The sequence below is a fragment of the Amblyomma maculatum genome, chromosome 10 (assembly GCF_055883805.1).
Source record: "Amblyomma maculatum isolate TAMU_Amacu chromosome 10, ASM5588380v1, whole genome shotgun sequence".
Taxonomy (NCBI): domain Eukaryota; kingdom Metazoa; phylum Arthropoda; class Arachnida; order Ixodida; family Ixodidae; genus Amblyomma; species Amblyomma maculatum.
Genome location: NC_139353.1, coordinates 43,658,015 through 43,678,975, shown reverse-complemented (window position 1 = coordinate 43,678,975; position 20,961 = coordinate 43,658,015). Strand labels below are relative to the sequence as shown.

General features: G+C 46.2%; 2 protein-coding genes and 1 pseudogene across 4 annotated transcripts in view; 2 read left to right on the top strand and 1 right to left on the bottom strand.

Moving 5' to 3' along the window:
- Sptz (zinc finger FYVE-type containing 26 spastizin) overlaps positions 1-7,530 on the top strand; it is a 79,474-nt gene extending 71,944 nt beyond the window's left edge. For both annotated transcript variants that reach the window (XM_084582623.1, XM_084582624.1), the window contains exons 44-47: positions 1,158-1,217; positions 2,214-2,396; positions 4,245-4,295; positions 4,838-7,530. In XM_084582623.1, coding sequence (XP_084438749.1) covers positions 1,158-1,217; positions 2,214-2,396; positions 4,245-4,295; positions 4,838-5,017 — 474 coding nt within the window. In that variant the 3' untranslated portion in view covers positions 5,018-7,530. The remainder of the gene's footprint in view (positions 1-1,157; positions 1,218-2,213; positions 2,397-4,244; positions 4,296-4,837) is intronic.
- Positions 7,531-7,542: 12 nt separating this feature from the next.
- Wdr92 (dynein axonemal assembly factor 10) lies at positions 7,543-10,731 on the bottom strand. The gene is made up of 8 exons (XM_084582625.1): positions 10,455-10,731; positions 10,250-10,350; positions 10,065-10,186; positions 9,886-9,987; positions 9,677-9,792; positions 9,361-9,495; positions 8,575-8,675; positions 7,543-7,888 (listed from the first exon to the last, which is right to left on the bottom strand). Exons 1-8 carry the CDS (start codon positions 10,626-10,628, stop codon positions 7,684-7,686), a joined length of 1,056 nt encoding a protein of 351 aa, XP_084438751.1. The 5' UTR covers positions 10,629-10,731; the 3' UTR covers positions 7,543-7,683.
- A 302-nt stretch (positions 10,732-11,033) lies between these two features.
- LOC146176293 (uncharacterized) overlaps positions 11,034-20,961 on the top strand; it is a 57,883-nt pseudogene continuing 47,955 nt past the window's right edge. Inside the window, exon 1 of the transcript XR_014701516.1 lies at positions 11,034-11,139. The product of XR_014701516.1 is annotated as an uncharacterized LOC146176293 (transcript). The remainder of the gene's footprint in view (positions 11,140-20,961) is intronic.

The following is a 20,961-nucleotide window of genomic DNA, read 5'->3' as shown; positions in this document are numbered from 1 at the left end:
ATGTGTTCTCTGGTAAAAATAAGCCTCTTATTACAATGTTGTTAATTATATTATCGGTTATAACAATCAATAATGGTCACTGAAAGTCAACAAAAACAAACAAAAGCCAAAATTTGTTGCTGCACTGCCAGCATGAGGCCTTACCACTGGGTTTGTAACACGCAGAATGATCTAGGCAATGTTGTGGGTATTCTATTCTGTTTGTTTGTGCATGTTCAAGCCGCTGGGCACAGCTTTATCATTTTTTTGTCTCGCAAGACGCATTGAGATATATCTTGGATGATTGCAGCCACTCGCGTCTACTTTCATATTGTTCTAGTTTGTTCTGGTCACCTTTGACTGCTTTGTCTAGATGCCTCTTCGCCGACTTTAAATTGAGTGCTGGCGAGCGCAGTGGGCATTCGTAGCTCAATGACCAGCAAGCCCTCTTACTGCCATCGCGCTGCCGAGTTACTTAGTTCTTTTGCGGGCACAAGTCAGCCCAATAAATAGTTGATTACAATAAAGAGTTGAGTGCTGCACCGATCTGTCTGTCACATACAGCATTGTTACCACCACGTGACATTGTGAAGCTGAGACACCTGGCATGCAGAAGTACATGGCTCTGAGAGATTAATAAAACAATGTTTCTGAGCATATTATCTCCTTTTTTAGCTCTGGAATTCTTTTTTTCTTGAATCGTGTTTCCAGCAGTGGAGGGGTGAGCACCCACCATAACTTCTTTTTTTTTCTTGAATCGTGTTTCCAGCAGTGGAGCGGCGGGCATCCACCATAACTTTGCAAGCATGTAAACTGTCTATGTGCAGTCTGAGAGAGCAGGGGCGTGCAACTGTTTCAAAGTTGGCTCCAAACACTATTTTCCTATCTTGCGCTCACACCATTAGTTCTTTTTTTTTTCTATCCTCTTCACCTGGCACCTTATTTGTATGCTTTGCTGTCAACTGCCCTGGGTTTAGCACTTTCTGGGACCAAAACCACACTGTAAGATACCGTTCTACAATCAAGGAATAAATCATTCACTCATAAATTTGGAGTGTTTGCACATTAGACATTGTAAACTAAAAGCAATGTGCAATTTTTATTTCTATTATTTTCAGTAGAGTTTGAAATAACTTGTTGTAAAGATCTTTACTGTATGTTGCCTATTTTCGCCTCAGGTGCTTGTCAATGGAAGGAACGTGGAGGAAGGATTTGGACTCGCATTCCGAATCATCCAGGTAATTACTGCTTCAGTTTTTCATTTCTTTGGCGTCAGTGATCATTCATTGCCTTAAAATGTTGTTGCCATATGTTAAGAAATATCAGCCAATACTTCCTCACAGAATGAAGAAGGAACGACAGCATTAGATATGCTTCCTGGCCCTCTTAAATTGGTGTTTGAGGTGAATTTTGCAGTGCAGCACAATTATAATCACGTGAAATGTGCAGGAAATTTCAAAGCTATATAGATGTAGCACTGCTTCCTTCCAATGCAGTGGAGTTTTCTTTTGTTTTGTTTTTGTTTCCAGAGACATGCATTGCTATATTGAGCTAAATGTGAAAGGGATAACTGTCGTACTACTGTGGGTTCCTGTCCAGATACTTCCAAACTAGATCAAGCATTTCGCTGCTGCCCCAGCATGAGGGCTGGAGAAAATGATAGCTTGAGCTTGGGTGAGGCGTACTGAAAATGGCTTGACTAGCATTGTTCTTCAAATAGAGTTTGTGCAGCGTATACTTTAAAACTACTGATTACCTAAAGCTGCAGCCACACGAATGCTGTTCTCCATTTTTCTTGACAGCTAAAACTAGGAATGTGTTTTTTATTAGCAGCAAATCGGAGTGTAAGCAAAACACAGTAACTGTGTGAAAGCATCAGTTTATTTTTGAAGAATAGCGTTGTCATTCACTTGCACCATGCGTAGACATTGCACACCTGCTGGAAAAAAATATCGAATGTCTGAGCTTTTCTTTTCAGGCAGAAAATAAGGAGGGGGGTATAACAAAATGCACATATAGTGGTACTTGGGGTCTTTAAAGGTCACTTTTTTTCTTTTCTTTTTTTATCATTTTAGCAGAAGGCGTTATTCAATACATAAATTTGAACAGTTGAAAAAAAAAGTTCAATTCAAGGTGTACAAGGTGACTCTATATTTTCTATGTTTGTAATGTTTGAAAAACCACACACACCCTAGTTTCCTTTTCCGTTTCTTTCTCTGTCTTTTCCTCTGCAGGAAAACCACTTGGATGGGGCCGCTGTTTTTGAACGCTCAGCTCGGTTACTCGTCTCGGCCAAAGCGGTGGCCCAAGTGGAGCGCCTGGTCTCCTGCATCCGGAGCTGTGGCTACCCCGACCGCTATGACACCGACGCTGTCGTGCTCGCCGCCTTGGAGCAGCTAATGCGCTCCGAAGACGACGTAAGTATTTGCCTGCAATGCGATTTCCTTGTCATATAGCATGGCTCACAAAAAGTCCCGTACTTTTTGTGCGGCAGGATATTTAAAATTTTGCAAATTGAGAACAAAGAGTCTGCAGTAATGTGTGGGAAGCCGTTTGTGCAACAGTGGCCTTCGTGCTTCTTTTTGCATTGGTGCTTCCACGCGCCGCCTTACATTTGTAGCTCCCCCTTCTTGCTAGTGCGTGCCACACACTTTGCCTTGATCTCCCAAGGTCAATCTTTTTCTCACTGTTCACAATCCTAGTGGTGAGCTCATTGTAGGTTCAGAGAATAGTGAGAAAAAATTGCACTATATTTGTTGCTTGGTTTTAATTAAATGTAATGTGAGGTGCTTTCTGAAGAAGGCTGGTGAAAGATAAAACACGCAAATGCGATAGTAGTACAGATTTTGACAGGTGCCAATATTGTGAGCCTTCCAATGCGAGTATGTGAGCAAGCTTGTTGTGCTAGCCACAGTGGTTCACACGCTAGCTTGCTGAAACGGATCGAGATACAACATGTCAGGGAATCAGAAAAACTTTGTTTGTTACCAGCTTTTATCTTTAGAAAAAAATAAAATTATCACATTGATATCATTGCCATAATTCTATTAGTCCTAGTAATGTCAACAGCCCTGCCGCAGTGGCTCAGCGGTTAAGGTGCTCGACTAGAGTTCCCAAAGACTCGGGTTTAACCCTGACCACAGCAACCATGCTTTGCAAGTTTTCCACGTAGAGTACAATGTCAGAGCACATTAACGAACTGGAGCCCTCCATTATGGCATCCTTCATAGCCCATGCCACTTTGGAACATTTAAACCCCATATACCGTAGTATATTTTACCATACCATACCATGCTGTACTGTGCCTTACCGTAGAAATGTCAGTGAACTCAATATAATCAAAAAAGGACTGCACTTGCTAATGCACAATTAATAGTAACGCAACTTTTGTGGAATCTAAGAAAACCAAGGACCATCACCGTAATACTATTCACTAACATATAGAACGGCCAGGCTTTGCACTAGCATCATGCGTTTTAACTGCATTCGAGATATGGTGTCATCACTGCATGCATGTCTGTGACACCTGTTTTTTATACAATGCTAATGTTCGCAGCATATCTGCCAGTTCTCGTGGTGGTTGGTGCTTTTTTTCCGGCAGGCATGAATGGCGATCAATAATGTGCATCATATTAGCAGTGTGTGCGGCCTGCTGCGCTGGCCACTGGAACAGTGCTGATGCTATTGGGCAGTTCTGTCTCTAGCATGAAACTTGAGGGGACTGTAGTCTTTTCCCAGTACCTAATTGCCTTAAATGTACTACTCAGAGGGCTTTTCCCGATTCATCACTCACGCTAATACAGCCCTGCCACTTTCCTATTGGGATGTTGAACATTGACCTCAGCGCAAATGCAAAAACGATCATTCACTAAGCTAATTGATGAAAAAACAGCATGAAAGAATGTGGACATAGAAATACACAACTCGGTATGCAACGCTCCTCCTACATTGTTGTGCGTTCATTTGTCCACACTCTTTCGCGCTTTCTTTTTTTTGTCAATTAGCCACAAACTAGCCAAGACAAAAGTCCTGATTCATTCACCAAACCTTTGTTGGCATATAGACCAAACGTGAATTCACCTTCTCAGTAGCACAATGGTCAAGCACACTCTTGGGCACTGTAAATGTAGTAAGAGTTAAATTTGTGATGAAACAGTGTTAAACATAAGAGATGACCTTTTGCCATGTTTCTAGTTCATTCTTACAAGAGCAGACGCAATTAAGTAAACAATTTCACCATACCTGCGTTTTTCAAATGTTTTCAGAAAAAAGATTTGGACTCGCTGGTCAAGTGTCTGAAGAAGGATGTCAACAAGGTAATGTTGCCCTCTTCATTTCCTGGACCCCTTTACATGGTAATAGCAACAGCCTTGAAGTGCTTTAAGCATTAAAGAGCATGGAACTTTTATGAGACAGTTAAAGAAACGACACAGCATGTGCATTGCGTCATTAATCTTTCGGCTTCTAATAACGTTAGTTAGGAGTTAGCTGCTTGGGTGTTTAGTACATTGCTGCATCTTAGAACTTGAAATGCTTTGTGCTGTAATTCATCTCCCTTCATCCATAGCCTTTCAGCTCCCCGTTCAGGTTGAAATTGTTGCATTTGCATCTGATTTCTCTGTGATAGCACAGGCGTGGACAGAACTAGACAGTGCACTTCGGATTCATGCATGACCTGGCTAAAATTTGTTATGTTTGCCCCAAAAGTCGTTACATGTCCACACAGGATTTTATGCCTGGCACTCAGAAACACATGCCATGGCAGCATGCCACATACGTTTCATTGGTACGATGCGTTTCATTCCCCTTCCACTAATGTTGGCGTTCACATCTTTCCTTGCCCCCTGCATGGTCTCAGGTTGAAGCGTACATGCTGGCCGGGCGTCTTAAAACGGCCTACCTTCTGGCAGTGAGACAGAACCGCACCGACCACGTCCGGCGCATCATGGCATTGGCCGAGGCTGCAGGCCAGGAGAGTGTCCGAGCCATCTGTGAGAAACGGTTGCAAGGGGTGGCCTCGTCTCCGTCTCCGCAGTGAATTTCGACTGCAGCTCGTTCCGTTGAGCAGTACGTTTTACCGGGATTGACATGTTTTAGCGCAACAACTTAAGAAATCTTCCATTCCTGCTGCTCATCTTTGCGTGCATTTTGAACGCTTTTAAGACCACTGCCTTCTGCCATCCCAGCAGTTTAGAAATGCAGTATTGCCGATCGTGTTTGCACACTACAATTCGTCAGAATGGACTGAACGAACAGCTGTGCCAACCCTGTACTCTGCTGTTTTATGGCAGATGGTGACGGCGGTTCACCTGACATCCACACTGTACTCGCTTGCCTAAAGACGTTAAGTCTTGAGGCCATGTGCACTGTAAATAGTTTCTTCTTGAGGTTCAAGCACCAACAGGGAAGTGGCAAAGAGCAAAATATTTAAAATGTTTCACTCCAAATACATAAACTGCGAATGGTGTCATGGATTAATGTAAACTTGGGGTAGCTGTTGTTAAATCAGATATGTGTTAGCGCAGTTTGCAGTTGGTGCTTGACAGTGCAGTTGTACATAAACCAAAGCTCAGCTCAGGTTGTAGAGCCACAAGGTACGCAGGGGTCTCTTCCAAGGAGCTGAAGTTTAACATAGGTGCTCCCATATTTATCTGTGTGTGACATATCCGGTTGTGTCGTGCGGGTTTTTACATTAAGTAGTTCTGATGGAAAATGCAGCGTTTCAAAGGCAGGGATAAACCCACAGACCTAGCTTTCGACACATTTTATTCATTGCGAGTGCACGTTTTTGTACTCAGCAGGTGCATAAACAAAAGCGATTTCAGTATTTTATTGCACTGCGAAACACTACACATCACACTGCTTAACGATTATTTCAGTTTTCTAGGTAAGGACCCTCTTTCTCTAAGGGTGCTATCGATGGCACGCTTACGCGCTCATTTACCAATTTAAAAAAAACTTTGTTCTGGCTTCAACGATCTCGCATGCTAGCTGCTCTTTATTTTTGCTGACAATTTCGAAGTCTCCGAAAATTGGGTGGCACCAGTATGTCTTTCACTCCAGAACTCTAAGCAAAGTTGTCCTTTTCGTTCTCAGCATTTTTATTATGCTCTTTAAAGTCTCCCGTTTAAGCGCCTGTCTGTCCTTGTCTTTGAAGTGCTGCTTTTTTTCATCGTGACAAACCAATGTACCCAAACGTCTACCTTTTTATTAAATAGTTTCTTGGGACAAAAATGGCATGCCTGGTACATTTTGAAATTTTGTACAATAAGTAGGGCATAAAATAAACATCAAGAAGGTTAACGTGCCTTAATTAGTGTTAAAATTCGACCAATTAGTTACTCTTAGCATGGCCCGTTACACAGTTGTGCCAACTATAGTGTATGTTGACTGTATTATATATCTCTTGCACGCTCAAGCCATTTATTGGTATTGTACATACTATACTAAAAGCCGCAATGTTTTACAAGTGCCTTAAGTCAGCTCAGAGAGCTTGTCCATAGTGAAGTGTGCTTAAATATGCTGCCATAATTGCAAGAACGTATTGAGCAGTGGGTTACATTTGAAGGTGTTAAGACAGTCTGAAAACTCTGGTTAAAGGCTATGCTAGGTCCTTGTCCTTTGATGTGTAGTTGTGGCCTTAAGAGAGGTTCGGTTGAGCCAACTTGTACATCCTATCAGGACTTCACTGGAGTGTACCATTAACACACACTAGCAAAAATTTTTTGGTAATGATATTTTGTGAGGTTGGAATGCCACAATGCAAAAGTTGGCGTCGGTATGCACTTATTTGTGGTCAGTGACAGAAAGAAGCAGACCCATATGAATGGTGAAAACTGTTGACATGTAATGAAGGAAATTTGCACCATCGGCAATTGCCCTGTTAAGAAAAGCAGTTTAGTGTGATCTTGTTACTTTCTTCTTGGGATGGTGTGCAGTGTCTGCATTGTTTCATGTTGTATGTTCATGCCAGATTTGTTACTGTTGCAGAAGGTGGCTTTTGCTACGATTACTGTAATGGATTGTTTACAGGTTTATATTATGCACATTAGCAGTATGTATACAACATGCAATATTTGTTGCTACAGTGAGCAAAAGAACGCTATGTAGTACTCCAGAAGGAGGTTTGTATTTATGGAAGTATGACACTTCGGGAAAACTGCCACAAATGTTTGAGCAAATATAGAAGTCCCAATTAGAACATATACTCAATGCATATGTGTGCTATTTAAACTGTAAGTTGATCACTTACAATGGGCCTAAAAACAAAGCACTTTTTTTACTATTTATGTGCCTAAGATGCATGGATAAGTGTTAGTTTGAGCACATCCATGTCATGAGTTGTATGTGAAGACTAACTTTTGTACAGCATGACACCTCAGTGCATCTAGTGACAGTGTACTATTGCATTCTCTCTGCACCAAGAAAGCTATGAAGTACCTTGAAAGCAGTAACATCTGCTGTGCAGCTGTTACATTGAAAATTACTTTTTTTTTTTTCATGTTCTGTTTGATAAAAAGAAATGACCATGTGCATTTGCTGTCTTGTCTCTCATGTCCATGTTGGTTCTCAGGATATGCAGGAATTATATTATAATAGCAAGAACAGAAATCATAACAAAGCCACTATTCACACCAGAAACTTGTAGTTAGTCTTACTTATTTCAAACAGCACACAGAAAAATTCTTCTATATATACATTTTATCAACTCGACAAACTTGTGACAAAACCAACACGAAGGGTCTGGTCAAAAGTACATGTCACAAAGAGTCCCAGCATGTCTACATTCCAGTCCAGTGCTGAAACTGGCTGCCTGCCCAATGAAGTCTTGCACAGATGAGTTAATGTGCCAGGAACGCCCTCGTCACATCCATCTGATGCCTTGCATACTCTTTTGTCGGGATATTGGCTGGAACACAAAAATCGAGTGTTTTCAGTAAAATTCAAGTGATCAATTTTTGTCCACGCAGAATAATTAAAGTACTCAATGATGGCTGGTGAATTGTTCACTTCAATCAGGTTATGCTTGAAGTGAAGTTCATTGCCCATTGTATGGCATGTGCTTCAGTGACTACAGCTGTATTCAAAATTTTTCTTTTAGTTGCTGAAGTATTGAGCAAGAGAGAGTACAGAGCTATGCACCATTAACGAGCAAATTCTCTACCCTATTAATTAAACGACATTTCTGTAGGTTTAGTTTTTTGCACAAATGGCTAGTAGTGAATTTTGCCCTGCACAAATAAATGGGTGAATAGCAATAATGTGCTTCTTTTCAAATCCATCTTCAAAAAATGCAGTACCTATCAGGGAGTGCACGAAAATTCAATTACCCGGAAATCTGGCTGTACACAAATGCACCTGGGCGATGTATGTGCCAGCCGCTGCCATTCATTCTTTGCACATGTCACGAACATAAACCGTTCATGTACAGTAGAAGTTTGACGCTTGTTCATAACCAGTGAAGCTCTAGCACAAGAAAAGCGCATGCACAGAGCAGCAGCATGAATTGCTACCGCCATGCTGAATGATGTCGCTGGCAAGGCATCAAGAACTGGATTTCAATCCAGCTAAAAGCGATGTAGAAAGGCAACTTACTATCTCCAGAGGTTGATAGTTCCAGAGCCTGCACACGTGGCAAATACGTCTCTGTCCTGTGGCAAATGTCTTGCAGCCCAGACTGTCGACTTGGTTTCTTCCTGTTGGATAAGCCAAGCTCATTTATCACATTCATATGATTCCTGCTGTTCATGTTTGCAAGGTTACTAAAGGGGCTCTGAAAAATGTTCCACTTCAGCTGCTACTTCCTTGCTACTGGAATTTCTTTTTTTATTTTTTTTACCTTCCACCAGCATAGCTGGCACCTTGCTAAGTCAAGTGAAAGCATTTGCCTCAAGGATCACAAGAAATGCTTGTAAAGTTAAGCCAATAATGTACAGTAACACTGCATATTATTTCAGTTTAAGAAAGTTGCTTCACTCAGTAAAAACTTGCGAGTATACAGATCATTATCCGCCTCTCATGCAGAAGGTTACTGGTTAAAATCCGAGACTAGCCTTTGTTTAAAAGGCATGTTCCGACGTGATGATGAGCTTTCATAGAAGGGCACTTGTTAAAGGCACCGTCGGAACCCTCCGAGAAAAACCAGCAGTTTTCTTTTGCTAAAGTAATATCGCCTCCTCTTACATAGGTAAGCTGCCCACAATAGCTGCATAGTTTTTGCTACACAAAAGCTATTCGAACATTCATTATCTACAAAGAATGGCGAGGGATCAAAAAGAAGAAAAAAATCTGAAAAGCCAGCAAGAATATTTCTGTGCTCCAGTGTTAAGCATGCCAGATGCAAATGCAATATGATATGTATATCAAGAGAGGGGAACTTACAGAATGTGTTAGCTGGGCAAAGCCCTTCTTTGGGTGTTTTGTTCTGAGATCAAAGATATGAATGTCAGACCCAGTTCCACTTGCAACCAACTTATTCATGTAGATAGACTTCTGGTCGAACTCGAGACAACAAACCTGTAGGAGATGTGCAATGGCAATCAATTGTAAGTGATACAATTTCACTTCCTCTTTACTCTACCAGTAATCAAAGCCATTTTGAGCATTGCTTTAGCTGTGCAAAATTGCTAAAAAGAAAAAAAAAAAAGACTTCCTTACGAGCATGAATGAATCGATCATTTAGAAAAAGAAACCGTACGCCTGACTTGATACAAGTCTCCCACGTGACTGCGAGATTTCTGAGGTCGAACATCTTGATATCTCCGTTCTCGTATCCAGCACAGACGCACCGCTCCACTGCACTGTAGGCGTTCCCTGACGCCCGTTTCAGATAAAAGAAAAAACAATTAGCTCCACAGTTTCTTCAACATAATAATTGAAACTAACAACTCTACATTGATCGCTTACCGAAGCATACTGCCCAGCAGTCTTGCTTCAGTTGCTCTGGCGCGGGCTCCATGACCACCGACGGTTGCTGCGGCTTTCTCGGATCCCATACTTTCAAGGAGCCTGCAGGTTCACATCAACACACGTTCAGTAGCTTTAAAAGTGACGGTGCAATAAAGCAATCACCATAAACTCCATACCGTCTTTGCATCCTGTAACTACTGCAGGTGAACCATCACTACCCCCAATGCCATCGATAGAGTTGATGATGGTGCTGTGGCCTCGAATGCATACAACTGGTTCGTTCGGGTAGTCAATATCCCTAAATGCAAATAAAGAGACATTGCACAATGTTTCCAAGCCTGTACTTCACGAATAAACTTACCAAATTCGCCACTTTCCATCGAAACCACCAGTCGTAACATTGCGTTCTTCCAGACTGGAAGGCGCGAACGTACCACACTTCACACCTCGCGGATGTGGGAGCTGCAGCAAAATTTTTCGAACGCATGATGCAGAGGGCCGCACACATGATATACTGCACCTTCGTCCCAAGAAAACAAAAAAAAAAAAAGTAGAAGAATGATCACCTGTTGCGTTTTGTTCACGGAACTGCCGTCAAGCTCGTACACTTCAACCGTTCCTTGGCCGTCCGGACAGGCTCCAAAAGCGAGGAACTTGGCGCTCTGCGGCATCCATTTGACGTCGAATGCTGTGTAATCGATTCGATGTTGAATATATTCGTGTATTTCTGGCCCTGTCATTACAGCGGTGCCTTGTTTTCCAAGTAAACAACGTTACGGACCTCACTGATTCACGCGCACACTTGCCACCATGAGCACGCCAGCACACGCCAGTTTGGTTTGAGAACCCTAACAAAAAAAATGTTGGTTTCGGTTTCGCTTATACCTTGCTTTTAGTGATTTGTTATAAAAATAAATTATGTTGTGCAATTTCATTTTTGCTGCCTTTGATAACTAGATATATTTGTTTAGTTATTAATAGGTTCTATATTTACTGCCCAATAGGAGATGTACTTCTTATTGTTAATGTCTACTTTCGCTATTTAAATGCAATTGTGACTAGGTTCTTCACTTTTATTTCAGCTACAAAAATTTCAGAATAGGTAAACTCGGCTTTCACACGAGTTTTTATTGTTGGCATTCGAAAAACGCACCTGTGCCAGTCCGGAAGTTCGGTTACCTGTTGAGGTGCCCGGATGTCGATACGTAGTGACAAGATGGCGAAGCTTTGACAGGAGCGCTGCTGGAGCAGGTAAGTTGGACGGCGTTCTCCTATTGTCTCTGCTTTGATTCGTTTCCTGTGTTGCATATTTATGCGCCTATGATTACGTAAAATAGTCGCAAATGCTCTGTCAGCGCCATTGCATTCAGTGCAACCTGTCACACGGCGGACGTCTTTACATGTTCGCAAGTGTCGCTTCAAGCAAGGGTTACACCGCCAGCTATGTTACTAGAATCACTTGTTCGCGGAATTTTGCGCTTTTATGAGTGCCGCGAAGCGCACTTGTAGATGGGCGTTTCTCTGCTGTCATTGGAAGAGTTGGAACAGCTGATTGACTCCGTGTTGCAGCCTTAGTTTTGGTTCTGTGACAGTTTGAGGGAACTTGCATCGCATGTGTTCAAGCGTCTGTTGATGTGCCAAGCGGTCGTCGTTTTTGGCGACCTTAATTGCGTCTGTAACCTTCAAGGTTTATGCTAATTAATGTGCTGGCTGCGCTTGGTCATACTCTCTCTCTGGCGTCTTTGCCAAACCGCGACCTTGGAAGCTGACGCTACTCCAAGTCGTCGGCGCGTCTGTGTTGTGAATGGGCGCGCCCGTCCGAGATTGCTTTTTCCTCGTGGACCGAACTCGCGGTATTCGGTCATTAACGTTCCTGCTTGCGGCGGTTTCGGGAAGCAGGTGACAAAAAGGAACAAAGAAAAGACTGACGCCTCGTTTTAAGTTGTTAATCGAGTTCGAGGATGTGTGCTTGTCCGCGGGTCAGCGCGCTGACCGTCACGCTGCTAGATTCTGGCGCTGTTAGCGCACCTTGATAGCGTGTTTTTCTCATGCTTTCCGTGGAAAAAGCGATCATGTTGTGCGGTTTCCGCGTGTCAGCTGGGACGCGCAGCGTCCGTTGTTGCGGACTCGAAGATTCCGCGAAGAACCCTTTCGGAAATTGGGAGTCTTTATTTGGCCTGTTCTCAGAAAACAGTGACGCACGGGTATGCACGTCATGCGCAAAACACGTTGTCCACGTGCGGGGGCTGACCGCGGGCCCCCGCTTTCTTAATCGAATTAAGTTTGGGGTTGCTTTCTGCGGGTAGGATCGGCGACTCTTAAAAGGTCGCGCACTGTCTGTACCGGCGCACATTTCTGACCTTGCACTTTGAATTGCGCGCAACATTAAAAAGCAATGTTCCGCTGGACCTTCCACACCTCAGAAGGTTCCTGCGTTACGAGTGACGCTGGTTTCCTGCTTCTTTCATTTGACGCAGCTCGAAAGATTTTTCAAACTGGCAGTTCAGTGCTGCAGACTAACGTAATGTGTTTTGCTAGACCGCGCGACAGGTAAAAAATAAAAATGAAGGGCTAAGTACTCTAAAGAACGGTGGGGGTTCGCGCACTATTATGCGCGTTATTTCCTGCATCGTTGTGTTTCTCGCAAGTTTAACGCGCGTGCCTCAAACGGGGCGTAACAGTTGCGTGGTGCACGCGCGTCTCTTAGCGGCGCGCGCGCGAATAACGCGAAAGGCGGCGCGGAGGTCACGCAGGTCATCGACGTGATGCCCCGTAGTGGTTTTTGTAGTATGCGGGGCCCGCGCGCGCACCGCTGCTGTTGGGCTTCCCTTGCTGTTTTGCGGGTCGTGCACCTACTCCGTTAGCCACGCCGTCTTGTGCGTGCACGGACTCTTTTATTATTATTTTTTTCTTCCATCTCTCCTTCCATTTTTCGTAGGGTTCTGGGTCGCCCTTTCGCCGACGTCCGATAATGCCGCCACGGTCGTTTGTGCAGAGTTGAGCTGCCAATTCACATGCTGGAACTAACATTGCTAGATCTAGATTGTCATATACAGCTTGTCTACATTTAAATGGCACACATTTGTTCGAGCTGAAGCCAACGGTACAGTATTCTCGTTTGTTGATGAAATCGAGCCTTTTGAGGCAAATGCCTTTTGAAATAAGACCATATTGGCATGTATGCAACGCACAACAAATTTGTACTCGAGTAAATATAACTTCACATTTGTCTTTGATGGTCAAAGGCAAATGATGCCCCCTATTGAGCCAAGTTAAGCCTGTTGGACTGGTGCAAAATCTGGCCTGCAGTCAGTGACGGAATTGTATGGACATAGTTCGCACCGACTTTGTAGCAGCCGCCATCTTTGGCTGCTTTTCATAACGTTGTCCTAATCCACTTTCTGCCTTCCGGTTCTTAATATGGCGCCCACAGCGTCACGTGCACTGCTTTCCCACATTCACAAACCTACTAGTTCCTTTAGGTTGATGAATCTGGCATTCAACGAAATTGTTCCGCGTGATGTTAGTAATGTCCATTTTAAGCCAAAATGGCTTGCACCTGACGACGCCAAAGGGGCACCATGATGACGCAACACTAAGCAAACTTCCACAGTGCAGTCCGGACCAGGTTGTGACAGGCAAATCAGACAGGCGCGCAGAGTTTCATGGGCCCTCGTTTGTCAACATGGCGGCCGCTGTGACGTACGACAAAATGACATGTGCTGACGCTAGGGAGCCATTTGTGCCCAGTGCATTCATCTGTGAACAAAGCGTAATCAAATTGAATGCCACTGAAACACAGCTGTCTCTCCTTCGTGAGCGACGCAGCGAGTCCCTGTTGAATCGTAGTAAATCCGCCGTGATCAAAGTTATTTTCTCTGGCAGTTAATGAAGTCTTCGCAAATAATTACAACTGGAAATTTTTTGTCTGCGGTCGGCGACGACTTCGCGAAAAATAATGGACATTTCAGAAAGCATAAATTCTGCTCTGCGTAGACGTACCCGTATCCTGAACCGGAGCCTCTGTACTCCTAATTTTGTTCCGTGCTTTGGGTACCTGTCGAACTCGCTGCGGCGATGGTTTCTGTGGCAAAGATCGCGGGCCCCAAAACTCGCTGCATGCAGGACTGGTTGTGTTCGAATCTGCGTGAGATCTAGGCCCGTATTTCGAGTTTGCGTCGTTATCGAAAGTGTCGCTATCTCCCCGACCTCGAGCCACCTGATTGGTGGAAACGCCGGAACATGATCAGCTTTCCGACCAATCGGATGACTCGAGGTCACGTGAGATAGCGACACTTCGATAACGGCGCAAACTCGAAATACGGGCCCTGGCTAGCACGGAACCGCTGGTCGAAATTTACGCCAGCCATCGGTCTGAAAGTGGTCTGGAGTCAGCCACCTAACACATGCAAGGCTCTCTATGGCACGCGGTCACACTGAGATTGGCTATTATGCTATGCGATCGCAGTGGATATGCTCTTTCATTGGCACACGCAATCAGCGATGAAGTGTCCCCCCTTTGGAGGTAACCTTGTTTTCTTAGGGATAGGCCGCGTGGTTTGGTGGCAGAGGTTTCCGTTTAGGGCAGTTTTGTGGAAAAGCAAACGCGAGGTTTGCTTTTTAAAAGAAAAGGGGGAAAAAAAAAAGGGCGTCAAAGATAACGCGAAGTACCAAGTATGCGTTTTATCTGTGTGAGTGAACTGCCCTGACGGCTCATTTAATCCCGCGCATTTCCACTGAAGCAAGCCTACACCACCATCCGTGAGACATAGCAGGACGCTGTAGCCTGTACGAAGGGCGTCGATAAAAATTACAAGGGACTTTAGCGACTAAAGTGGTGAAAGGCGAAAGCCTGAGAAGTCTCATCTTGTCTGTTCCTACCAGCGGCAATCCCAAACTTGAACGCGCGCCAAGGAAACGCCACGCGACAGCCGCCGCAAAAGCGGGACACACTTTGTCCACGACAGTATGAGCCATTACAGACTTTCGCCTTAAAACCATTTTAGCCTCGCGAGGGAAACGAGCAGAAGAAAGCTAACTGGGTCAGCTGGCGAACTTGTGGTCGGCTTTGGTTACCGCGGAGCCGCTTTCTTTACAAACGCGTGTGCTCCCAGAATCACGACGTTGGCAGGCCTCCGTGCACAATGATCTCAACAACTATATATATTCGCGGGTTTGACCGCGACTGGGGTGGTCCGTAAACGTCTGGAGTGCATCCTGCAAGGCGCAATAAGAACCGCCGTTTTGGAAGCAATTTTCAGTCGCGACCCGTTATGTGCGACTCGTGCGAACATATCTGCGGCCTGGCCCTGCCTTTTCGTAGCCCTCGCACGGAGGGCGAAACTGTCGCAGGTACTCCGGCCCCTGCTCCGTCGGCCCTTCTCAGGGTTATCGAGACTGCTTAGATGTAAGCGGTTTTTCGTTAAAGGCCTTAGGGCGGCACTAATTAGTTACTTGCTGCATGAAAAGATCCTTGGTTGTTAACGAGCTCCATGTGAAAACTTGGTGACGGAAGCGTCCCTGCTCGCTGTTTGATAAATTGGCGCGCGCCTAACCGTGCCGTTAGGAAAGGATGTAAAAGAGGAGTGATAGAGGAAAGAGCAGGGTGTTTAAGAGGGTGTCTCCATAGCATTTTCCTTGTTTCCGGGCGCGCCAAATGCTCAGTCACACGTTTACGAGGCTCCACGACAACAATTAGTGGCGCCTATTGATACACGTTTGATGCGACACGTTTTCACAGTGCCTCCCTTTGTCCCGATTGAAAGGGCGTTGTCCGAAGGAGCAGACACCTACTTAGGCTGTCCGACTCGAGACCCGAAGGGTGAGGAGTTCGATTTCACCGCTTGGCCGATCTCGTTTTCTTATAAGCGCGATTAATTAAACTTTTTGGGCTTTTCGGTGTTACGCCGGCGACAACGTCGACGCCTCGTTTACAGGACCTTTAATGATATCGCGCTGAAATTGCGCATGTTAATTACTACGAGCAGCGGCAGACGTCGTGGCCCTGTGCACACATTGGACGGAGAGCTTAAGTGTTGCGTTGCGTTAAGTTGAATGACACGTGAGACTCTTGGTTCTTTTAAAAACCTGGAAATAAAGGACAGATCATTCTCACTTAAAATCAACGCTGGATGAAGAGGAATACGTTTGTTAACTAAACAGCGCAAACTGTGTTTTCATTAATGTTTCGAGAGTAAACCGCGGTCGCTGCTCGTTCTGCTCCGCATTCATCACCTGTCCTGTTTTATTAGCATGAAGTCGTGTATGCCCTGTGGGGAGGCGGCGCAAAACTGCCTTCCTTGAAACGTATTTATGCCCTGTGGGGAGGCGGCGCAAAACTGCCTTCCTTGAAACGTATTTGTGGCGTAGTACAAGTCTTTCGCTCTGCGCTAACACAGCACAGAGTAGCGGAGAACGGATTCTGGAACGAATGCGCGCGCGCATACTCTTCTCGTTTAGTTGTGCTGGACATGGCTGTTTTAGAGCGTCTTATATTTTCAGTTCCTCGTGAGCGAACGCAGATGCGAGGAAGACACAGTTTGTAACTCTGAAAAAAAGGCTGCCCCTTATTGCACGAAGTTCAAACTGCTCGAAAACGACTTGAAACGAGGAAAACACACCCGTGGCTACACAGGCGCAGTTCGAACTTCGAGCGCCATGCGACAGCTAGCTCGGACGAGGAAGCGGCACAGGAGCCTCGCCGATGCCCCCTTTTGGTCTCACCAATTCGCCCGAGAAGCCTCACCATTGCCCCCCTTACTCGGATCCCTTAACAAGGAAGCGCAGCGTCTGTCTCGGGGCTGTTGAGCGTCGTCTGCGCAATGACTCGAGAGCATCCGTCGATGGGTTTTCTTTAGTTCGGCTTTTGCGACACTCGGCCCAGCAGGACCAGCGCCGCGCCGCTAGAGTTGAAGGCTTTTGGACTTCCCGGAGAGGTATTCGCCCGCAGAGGAATCCTCTCGTGCTGCGAGTGGAAATGGCAATCGCGCGCTGACAAAGAGTTGAAAAGCCGTCGACGGCACTTGTCCATGCGGCATAGCTCTTCTGGCGCGGTCGTCGTGGAGTCGAATGCAGCCAAGGCCGACCGGACACTGCGCCGGCGCAGGCCCACAAGCGGCGGGACGGTGATCTGATTGAACGCGCGCGGAGAGAGCTGCCTTGCTGGATTGCCTTGCACGGGGCAAAAAAAACGTAAAACGGCCGTGACCTCTCCGTCTTCCAGGCGCGGTGCGGTGAAATTGGGCCTCGCGAAGAGCGGCGCCCCTGTTGGAGGTTCGTCGTCGATGTCGCACCTGAAAGTGGCACCAGCTAATGTCCACCGAACGACTGTGCCGTTTTCGACGTGAGGCGCACTGTGGCCAGCAGAAGCTTCCCGAGCTGTTCTCAAGCCGTTTGCTGCGCGAGCGTCTTTGTTCGGGGTTTGCGGTAACCGCAGCATAGCAGCGGTTCAAGTTCAGCTTTGAAGACGATATTTATATCCTTCGCAGACGGTGTCATAGGGGTATTTGGGTCTAGTAGTATATACTAATGATGGTTTAGCGCGCTACCGCTGGAGGCTAGGGTCAGTGTAGTTAACTGTACACAGACGAAGACCTCCGCGACAAGTGTGCACTGACAACTGCAGTTCAGATAAGGTACTATCATGAGCTATAAGTGCAAAAATGCACCAGCATATCATTTCGGTTCATGCGCAGAGTTTAATTAAAGCTAGTGGCTCCGCGTTAGGAAAGGGATGAATACGGGAGTGGTAAGAGGTGTGCTCTCGGACAACTTTCAGTGCCCCTGGCGCAGAGCAGAGGCTGTGGTCGCCGCGGGCGTGGTTCTATCCTGCGATCTCGTGCTCGGCAGCCGAGGGCCACGGGTCGTTTGGAGGCAGTTTTGGTTGAAGCCAGTCGAACGAGATTTGTTGCGATTGGCGAAGGCGGAAAACTGGGAATAGCGTTGGCTACACTGCTGAGCTCCTGGCTGCGGGTACCGCGACCTCTACGAGCCGATGATACTTTCTACTTCCATGTGCCTTCTATATCCAGCGAAGGTACACTTTCTATATTCAGCGAGGGTACACATCCCTGTGCAGTGCGACTGCTGGTTGTATCGTCTGCACGTTGGCAGCCGCCAGTTCCCGGCCTAAGTGAGGGAGCTCATGGTATCCGAAACACTGTTCTATTGTTTTTGGTGTAAGTGCATATCTCTGACCTTGTTGCGGTCGCGCTGCTGCAGCGGCAGCGTGCCTTGCATTGTGCCGTGGGGAGCGTGCCCGTCATCTGATCGGCGACGGATCGTGTACGCGTCGGTGGGTCGCTAAACGGTCGCTTCTCGCCCCGAGCAGTGTTTCGAATAGCGTTCTCGTGTACACATTTGCTGTTATCGGCTTCCGATATCGGAGCAGACGACGCATCGCGTGCAAGTCTGCGACGCAACCGGCATGTCAAGAAGCGGCGTCAGCGTTTGGAATGCCTCCCGCGTTCCGCTTGTCTCGCCCTTCGTCTGGCCTCTGTATTGCCTTTCCGGGTTTTTCTTTTCTTTCTTTTTTTTTTTTTTTTTTTGTATGCGCGTCTTGTACTGCCTCGTTCTTTCACTCTGTTTTCTGTTTCTTCGTCGTGTCAGAGAGCTCTGTGACATCGCGCGGACGTGTGCCGGGCGAGCGAAGTGTCTACTGCGCACGCGTAAGGATGCACACCGCCAGCGGGCAGCGTACCGGCGATGGTGACAGCGGTGAGAGTTGCGCTGTGGGCGGTAGTCAGATGAATCGCACAGTTTGGAAGGGCAGGGACTCCACTGTTGAATTTCTCCTTCCATCGATTTCGGATTTTTGAGCAGTCGAGCGGTGGTTGGGGCCATTAATTGAGGCATGCAAACAAAAAAAAAAAAAGGAGGGGGGGGGGGGGGGACTCTTCACCTCCTTACGTGCTGAAATATTTCTCTCCTAGCTGTTGCTGGTCTGTTTGTGAAGCTTGCATGAAGCGATGCATGCTGGGTAGTCCGCCATGATGACGTCGCTGGCAGCAGACGGCGGGCAGCGCAGCCAGGCTGAACTGAACAGTTGCTTTGTCGTTTACGACGGTCCACCGAGCAAACACGTGGCTATTCGTGCGCTATCATTATGTGTGTGTGCAATAGTCGGCATATTCCTGGGGAACGTACGCGTCGACGCTCTGTCCGAAAAATAGGGCGAGCTATGAAGAAATGCAAAGCAGTGCGATATGCGGACCTTTTCAATCTACGCGCAGACGACTGACTGCACTATGCGTCTGGACGTGTGGCCATCCGACATCGCCGACATTCAAGATTTCTAGTTCTGGCGAATAGTTGATACTTGCCCGGATTAGCGTCGATCTCGTGTCTGTTGGCCCGTGCCAACCATTCGCGTCAGCGTCGCTAGATAATCCCTTGCCTCTTGCCCTCGCACAGATTTTTTTTTTTCTTTTGTAATCATGAAGAGCCAGCAGTCGGGCTTGTCCGATCGCGCCCGCATTGTCTGCGCGCACTACGCAACCATGTAGACGAGGGTGTGGCAGTGCCGTGCTGCGTCGCTGCTGTCAACGACATCATGGCGGATTACCCAGCGTGTATCACTTCATGCAAGCTCCCTATTCAGACAGGCGTGGGAAGAGCTCTGGGTGTAGACATGCAGTGGCGTCATCTACATTGCGCTGTTACGACGTTAGACACTGTAATCGTGATTGACTGATCAAATAATAATTATCGTGAATAATTAGTAGTAGTTCAGTCGTGTCCGACTCTTCGTGACCCTATTGACCGTATCACGCCACGCTTTCCGGTCTCTCACTATCTTCCTAACATAACATAACTTCATCTGCAGCGCCTCGAGGATGCCATCTAACCATCGCGTTCGCTGCCTACCCCTTCTTCGGCGGCCCTTTCCCAACATCAAATCTTTCTCCAGCGACTCCTCTCTTCCCATCAGATGACCAAAGTAGCTGAGCTTTAACTTTAGAATTTGACCCTCCAATGAGCAGTCAGGGTTTATGGTCGACAATATCGACTGATTTGATCTTCTGGCAGTCCAAGGAACTCTCAAGAGTTCCGATTTATTTAATTGTTACCGATCTCTGGATGATTGACAGGTGCGAAGGGCGTTTTCTAATCACACGAAGCGTGGATAAAGACTTTCGCTTTAATACAGCGATAGATGCTCGTTCATTCGCTGTCACTTCTGCTGCTGTGCCGCGCTGAACTCTGATCGGCGATTAGGAGCCTGTTCTTCTTCACCGCGAGGGCGAAGAGTTTGTTTCAACGGGCGATTTGGATTCAGACTCCATGTTCATACTTCTCAAATTCAGTCAGACTTTGGGAAATATACAAGGCTTGTTTTCCAATCGAAAAGTCTCGTTACCGGACTACATTCGCAGTCACTTCACTTCACTTTAATACCTTAAAGACACCATGGTGGGGGTATTACATAAGGGGTGGGAAAACAAAAATGATTGGTTTGTGATCACGTGATATCATTGAAATGGTTACATAGATTGCTTAGAAAACTTGATGGACAGGCGATGGCAGCTACGTTGTGGGAAATGCCGTGCGAAGAAAAATGGATGCGGAAAAGGTGACGGTGCGGGCCCGTTGACGAATTACTTGGTGCGGTGAGATATGCGAATTAAATAGGGTGGTTGACAGTGAGCTGTAAAAAAGGCTTGTGAAACAGATGCAGAGAGGCAACGCGACGATGACGAGCTACACTGGTGTACGAATAAGTGGAATGATTGAACCTCGTGGCGCGATTTTGAACTTATTCAAATGTGGTGATGAGATATGCTTGATGCGGACTCCAGATAGCAGATGCATATTCTAGCGTTGGTCTGATAAGGGGTTTATACGCGAGAAGCTTAACGTTCCGAGGTGCTCGTCGTAGATGACGCTTCAAAAATGCCAATGATGGGTTTGCGGATGTGACGATGTTTGTTACGTGTGCGCGCCGAGATCCTGGCACAAGGTGACGCCCGAGTACTTGTATGAATGTACAGATTCTAGGGGAATGTTAGCAATCGAATACGTGAGCTGGTATGGATTACGTCAGGGATGAAAAGACATGAGTTTACATTTACCGGG